A 7,500-nucleotide genomic window follows, 5' to 3' on the forward strand; every position below is an offset into this window, starting at 1 on the left:
AGATGTTATCAATTTGGCCCATTGTGTTTTGTAGGTGCGGGTCTGTGTTAAGAGTTTACAAAAAGTATCTGAAGTATGGGTAAGCGCTTGTTAGCGATTGAAAAAAACTGTAATAGTGTGCTGTCTTCTCATATGAGTGTTGTTTATGTGTGTGTGGGTGTGTACATGAGTGTGTGTTTGTTGTTGTGTGTGTGTAGGTGCGTTTGTGTTTGTGATTAATGATGTGCTGTCTTCTCATTTTAGTGGTGTGTGTGTGTGTGCATTTGTGCATGTGTATTTGTTTGTGTGTGTGTATTCTTGTAATGCATGGTGTGCTGTCATCTTCCTCTAGGCCAGAGAAGAGCAGCAAACTGCAGGTCATCCCAGGACAGCTGAACGTCACCATCGAGTGTGTCCCGCCAGACCATTCAAGTGTGTGACCTTTTCTCTCTCAGTTAGTGTGTGATCGTGTGTGCCTTGCTCAAGGGCACTTCAGCCGTGCCTACTGGTCGGGGTTCGAACCGGCAACCCTCCGGTTACAAGTCTGAAGCTATAACCAGTAGGCCACGGCTGCCCCTAAAGTGTGCCTCTGTTAGTGTGTGAACAGCTAGTGTGTGCAGTGTGTGATTAGCTAGTGTGTGTAGTGTGTGTAGTGTGTAGTGTGTGTAGTGTGTGAACAGCTAGTGTGTGTAGTGTGTGATCAGCTAGTGTGTGTAGTGTGTGAACAGCTAGTGTGTGTAGTGTGTGATCAGCTAGTGTGTGTAGTGTGTGTAGTGTGTGATCAACTAGTGTGTGTAGTGTGTAGTGTGTGTAGTGTGTGCAGTGTGTGTAGTGTGTGATCAGCCAGTGTGTGTAGTGTCTGATCAGCTAGTGTGTGTAGTGTGTGTAGTGTGTGATTAGCTAGTGTGTGTAGTGTGTGTAGTGTGTGCAGTGTGTGTAGTGTGTGACGAGCTAGTGTGTGTAGTGTGTGATCAGCTAGTGTGTGTAGTGTTTGCAGTGTGTGCAGTGTGTGAACAGCTAGTGTGTAGTGTGTGCAGTGTGTGTAGCGTGTATTGTGTGTGTGTAGTGTGTGTAGTGTGTGAATAGCTAGTGTGTGTAGTGTGTGTAGTGTGTGTAGCGTGTGTAGTGTGTGGTGTGTGTCCTGTGTGTGTAGTGTGTGAACAGCTTCGGTTACATGCAGCTATTCCGACATGCCGCTACTTAGACATTGCCGTCTAATTGTCGAAGTGGCGGCATTAACATTCATTTTCAGGCCCCACTTACTATTTTTTTTTTGTCGGAGTAGCGACACTTGACCTTTTTCAAACGCCCCGCCATTCCGACACAAGATCATTAACAGTGGCGTAGCCAGGACTTTTGAACAGAGTGGACTTTTGCGAAGTAGGCCTACGGTGGGCCTTTATTTTTTTATTCCAAAATGGGCAGTATGGCCTAGGCCTACAGTAGCCTAATCGCCCCAACTTTAAACAACACACGAACAGCATCACAGCTCAGACGATTCATGGCAAAAAACTATAAAAGGCTACATTGATAAATAGCAGGGCATTGACAGGATTGATTCTAGCCTATAATAGACTAGGGCTACGCACAAGAACTTTAACCTAATGAAACCGAAAGGTTAGTTAGATCTTTAAGAGTCGCCACACAATACCAACCCGTTGAACAGTGTATTTTTCGTGTTAAAGAGCTAAAACAAGTTGATTAGAGAGTCATATTTGAAATGTCGGGTAGCCTAAATTATAGCCTATAGCTGCGGTATCTCAGAGGAAGAGATTTTGGAGAGAGAGAGAGAGAGAGGATTTAACCTAGGTGATGATTATTTGTGTCTGGTGGTAATTAGACCTAATTGTTTTGAATAAAAAGATGAAGACAACGAATGAATTGTGACCCTGCAAGGCGAAAACAGTCGTTTTGGTAAAATGTACAAAATTAAGTTATTGTACTCACACGAACGGCCATGAACTAAGCTTTCCAACAATATGTATATCAAGGGTATTGCAAATAGTATTGGGTATTGGATAGTTGCCGACCCTCATTAGATGTGGATATTTGGAGGTAAGGATTAACATGACCCTCGCCAGATGAATTTTCTCAAGCAAGCTCCCACTCATCCATCTGGAACCGATCCATTGGAATGGTGTTTCAGAAGGCTGGGCCTAATCAAAAAATGCTTGCATATGATTGAATAAGCCACTTGTCCGTCATCTATTGACGTGCTACTTCAACCACTCACATCAAAGCCAACCCGTGACGCTGATAACAGTCTCACGGTCGCTTCTCCACTACGTCACATCTATGAAACTCCCGCCCTGCGTCCTGATTGGCTGAACCATAAAGTCGGTTGGAGAAATCACTTTCAATGGAAGAGGTCCCAGATGGATGTGAGTGAACGAAATTCATCTGGCGAGGGTCAGGTTAGGTAAGGATAGCCTTCAAGAAACAAGGTTATCGCAGTTGTTGTGAGACATACGGCCCTTCTACAGTCTCTCTCAAAATCAAAACACACCCAATTTACGCTTGGACTTTTCGATTATTTTTCTAAATGTTGGGACTGATGCACTGAACTCTGGGGGTTATTTGAACGTTCGTTGTGAAGTGGTTTACTGTAAAAGGAGCTTCAGATATCCCGTCTGTCTTTGCACAATTATAGGGCCATGATAATGCATGTGCTAGCCTAGAGTCCAGAGAAAGAAGACTAAATAAATATGCAGACATGTTATGTGCAATTCAACAACTGCACGCATGACATATAAAAGATATAGGCCTAGCCTACATTATTGTGTAGTAAATTGAGTTTATCCAACCTGCTGGCAAGCCAAAATGCGTTGCACATGGCTTTATCATTGTCCTCTAAAATGCAATATAAATAAGCAACTTGAATATATCACACATCCAGTTTGAACATCTTGATGGACACTGAACTCTGGGGGTTATTTGAACGCTCACTGAAGTGGTTTAGGCTACTGGAGCGTAAGAATTCCTACCTGCGCCTTTCGCCCAATTGATTGACGGCCATTAATTAATTAATATAGGTGGCCTGCATGCACAGAGTTTGTTTGATGCATGGAGTTTTCGACCGTTTTCCCCTGAGAGCTTAGAGAATAAAATGAGCAGAGCTACCTGTGTTTTACATAATGTGTAACATTTATTCACATGATCAGTTCAAAAATCACCTAAGGTTTTGACTGAAATGTGTGTCGATATCAATTATTGGGAAAAACATTGTTTGGAGTGGATGGCGGGTGGATTGTTGATGTAGCTGCAGGAGCAGATGACATGACTACAGCCAGAGACTTTCTAATGTGGAGACACAGCACTCAAAAAATATACATAGAAGTTCTTTGGAACATATCCTCCATAGAAATGCCCATTCCTCGCAAAATATCCCACCCATTCGACATGTGAATACATTGAGCCAATCATATGGTGTGTTGTGAAGACATTGTGCCAATCATGTGTTGTGATCTCGCCACTGGAGCAAGATTGGTGTCATGAAGCCTTGGACATGCGCATTTCTGCCTAAAATGGATGCCCGATGAGTGCCCAAAAAAGCGCTTGTCAAATGGTCAGCCGAAAGTGGAGGGACTTGCCTAAAAGAACTTTGCTACAGCTCATCCATGCATCTAGGATGTTGGAATTTGATAGGATACAGGAACTGCAGAGATAAATTGAAAATGAGGATTGGTAATGTCGGAATAGCGGTACTAAAAAAAAATCGGAGTAGGGGCATGTCTAAATAGAGGCATTTCGTAATAACGGTATGTCGTAATAGAGGGTTGTCGTAATAATGGGATGTCGTAATAAAGGGTGAACCATAACAGCTAGTGTGTGTAGCGTGTGTAGTGTGTGAACAGCTAGTTTGTGTAGTGTGTGAACAGCTAGTGTGTGTAGCGTGTGTAGTGTGTGTAGTGTGTGATCAGCTAAAATAGCTTGTAGACTGTGAGATTGGAGAGGGTGAGAGCAAATCTCATGGACGACTGAAAATTGACGTGACGTGACTGAAAAGTGACTGAATATTTGGCCATTTATTTGGGTCACTCTTCTATGAGTCAGCTGTCAGTTGTAGCGGCTTCCACTCAATCTAGCTGTTTTGCCGTTGTATCTAGCTCATCAGAATAGTTCTATGACATTTTAGGAGGGGAAGGAACACTCAATCCAGCTGCGTTGGATCTAGCTCATCAGAATAATTCTGACATTCTAAAAGCAGCGGTCCCCAACCACCGGGCCGCAGGACATTCCTAACCGGGCCGTAGCCTACGACATGAGTTTAAAAAAAATGCATGCAAACTAAACTAAATTTAATTCGCAATAATGTCACGTTTTTACATGGCATAGGCCTATATGCAGTTGTTTGATTGCACGCATGTTTGCATTTTGCAAGGTCTATTTTCTTCGCCTGTCTGTCCCGCCTTCAACACTTTTACATATTGCCTTCAGCGCCAGCGCAGCCTCAGGTCAGCTCACTTCACTTGATCAGTTCTTGGCTAACGCTAGTGTCACACGGTTAAGCTAAACTGCTAGAATGAGCAACAAAACAAGCATCTTTAGCAGGTCACTGGCCAGAGGTTTGAGTTATGAGAGCCGCTGCAGAGATTTCTTACAGAAAAAAGTCACCGCTAGCTGCACATTTTAGTGATAAGGACTGGGTGTCAAAACTCGCTTACCTGTGTGACATATTCGGGTTGCTTAATGACCTCAACCTGTCACTCCAGGGAGAATGACGACTGTCTTTAAACTGGCAGATAAAGTCGCTGCATTTAAAGCCAAGCTTGATTTGTGGGGACGACGAGAGTGGACCGGGTGTATTTGATATGTTCCAAACAGTAGTTGGGGTTTTGGGAGAGACTGCAGGGCCCTTTCTCTCGCGAGCTGGTGCGCCATCACCTTGTTATGCTTTCAAATGAGTTTGAGCGCACTTCCCATCCTCCAAAGATCCACGGCTAACCAATGACTGGGTCCGCAACCCATTTGTCAATATCCCGAATAGTCCTAACTTGTCAGCGCAGGAGGAAGAGCAGTTGATCGAAATTGCAAATGACGGTGGTCTTAAGAGTGTGTATAAGGAAACCTCTCTGGCGGGTTTTGGATCAAAACCAAAGCAGGATATCCCTAGATAGCCGTAAAAGCTGAAAACGCTTCCCACCACATATCTATGCGAGGCCGGTTTTCGCAATGACTGCAACTAAGACCAAATTGCGCAACTGGACATTTCAAACACACTGAGGGTGTCACTGTCTTCCATCACCCCCATATGGAAGCTTCTTGTTGCAGGGAAACAAGCAGGGTTCTCCCACTGATTATATTCGTAATGCACGCTTAGTTCCCATGTTTTGTTCCCATTTTTGTTAAGCATGTTCACACTTGTAGATGTAGCTTCAAGTTGTTCAATATTCATAGTTCATATTGTTCAATTTTCACTTCTTCAAGTTCACGTTTTTCACAAGAGATCGTTACCTTCACTGTTCATACATAACTGGAGCTAGGAAGGAAGGAAAGGAAAGGAGGAAATAGGAATCAAACCGGTCCATGGCAATAAAGGGACCCCTGTTCTAAAGGATCAAATACAGCCAGATGGTTTGGTGTGAGTGCAGCCCGTAAAGCCCGCTAGTGTTAGCGTGTGATTAGGCTAAAAGTCTGCTAGTGTTAGCATGTGAGCATGCTAAAAGTCTGCTAGTGTTAGCTTGTGATCAGGCTATAATGATCTGCTAGTGTTAGCGTGTGATGAGGCTAAAAGTCTGCTAGTGTTAGCATTTGATGATCAGGCTACAGGCTATAATGATCTGCTAGTGTTAGCGTTAACGTGTGATGATCAGGCTAAAGATCTGCTAGTGTTAGCGTATGATCAGGCTATAATGATCTGCTAGTGTTAGCGTGTGATCAGGCTATAATGATCTGCTAGTGTGTGTGATCAGGCTCTAATGATCTGCTAGTGTTAGCGTTAGCATGTGATCAGGCTATAGGTACCTTCTGAGCCTACGTCATTACGTTCACTGGAGGCAAAACAAACCATCACCTCAGCTGGGAAGCTAAACGAACAGTCATATTCGGGAGGCTAAAGGTTATCATGGTCTCATCTTGCTGTGCTGTCGGGTGCCAGAACTGAAAAAGTCATCGGTTAAATTTGAAATAAGTAGGCCTAGGCTACAGTTTCCAGTGAGAACGTAGTTGTTCGTTTGACTCACGATAACCCAAGCCTTGTATCGAACCTCACATATTAGCCTACCAATCGGCCCTGTATTTCCAACCTATATTACATGTATGTCACTTATTCATTTCTATACAAACCAAGACTGCGGATTCCTAAAAACGCAGTTTCACACCATAAGTGTATCTAAATAAGCTATGTAGCCTACCAAAATTTAATTTTACTGTGACTCGTAAGAGCTAAACCAAATCCTTGATTACTAGCTACAAGGCTACTACTGTGTAAGGCCCAGTAAAATGTCGGTTCGCAAACACAAAACTCACCACGCCATTGTAGCCTATTGTATGTCTTGGACATGACCATTTAGGAGATAGTTATATGCATTCAATGATTTATACACCCTCAGCTTCTCCTTACTGTAGACACTGGTTTTTCAATAATGTCCGCCATTCAACTGATGGCAAACCTGTCTTTCCAATCACTGACGGTATTGGGTCTGTCAGGATGGTCCCATCTGATAATGTAGCCTTAGTTTTTTCAAATAATCCTCCCCGATCACGCAACACTGAGTGTATGTACGTATGCTTATATCTTTACACATTTTAGCAAAGATTTTAGATTACTATCTGATTTTAGCCGCCTCACACTAGTACTATTCAAATAGCCACCATCCTAACGATTGTTTCTGCCTCCAGTGACGCCACAACCCGAATGTTTATGTTTTCACCACCGTTGCGAAGGGGTCTATAATGATCTGCTAGTGTTAGCGTTAGCGCGTGATCAGGCTATAATGATCTGCTAGTGTTAGCGTTAGCGAATGATGATCAGGCTATAATGATCTGCTAGTGTTAGCGCAGAAGATGATCAGGCTATAATGATCTGCTAGTGTTAGCGGCAGCTGATGATCAGGCTATAATGATCTGCTAGTGTTAGCGTGCCTTTCTCTACTGTTTGTCTATCATGCTTTACCCACTAACAAAACAAATCCAAACTAAGCTCCACCTGCACCTGCTCTCTCAGACAAAACAAATCCAAACTAAGCTCCACCTGCACCTGCTCTCTCAGACTCTGTCAGCTCCTCCTACCTTCCCATCAAGCCCTTTGATGAGAAGTGTGAGCGCGTCTCCATGGAGATGATGGAGTTCATGCCGGAGGAGGCCAAGCTCCACCACCCGTTCACCGTGTGCAGGAACCAGCTCTACGTGTGTCCACTGCAGCTCAAGTACGACAATCAGAAGGCCTTCGCTAAGGTACTGTCCGTCGCACATTCCAACCCCTGAACTTTCACCCCTGAACTTTCACCCCTACCAAAAAACTTAACACTGAAGGCGGAGCAAGATAGTTCATCAGAAGCCACACACCGGATTGCACAAGGT

The 7,500-nt window shown here is 43.8% G+C and overlaps 1 protein-coding gene across 1 annotated transcript in view; it reads left to right on the plus strand.

Moving 5' to 3' along the window:
• Positions 1-7,500, plus strand: part of dock11 (dedicator of cytokinesis 11) — a 163,740-nt gene that overhangs the window by 44,740 nt on the left and 111,500 nt on the right. Inside the window, 2 exon segments of the mRNA XM_048236079.1 lie at positions 332-411; positions 7,190-7,374. Coding sequence (XP_048092036.1) covers positions 332-411; positions 7,190-7,374 — 265 coding nt within the window.

This window comes from Alosa alosa, chromosome 24 (genome assembly GCF_017589495.1).
Source record: "Alosa alosa isolate M-15738 ecotype Scorff River chromosome 24, AALO_Geno_1.1, whole genome shotgun sequence".
Lineage (NCBI taxonomy): Eukaryota > Metazoa > Chordata > Actinopteri > Clupeiformes > Clupeidae > Alosa > Alosa alosa.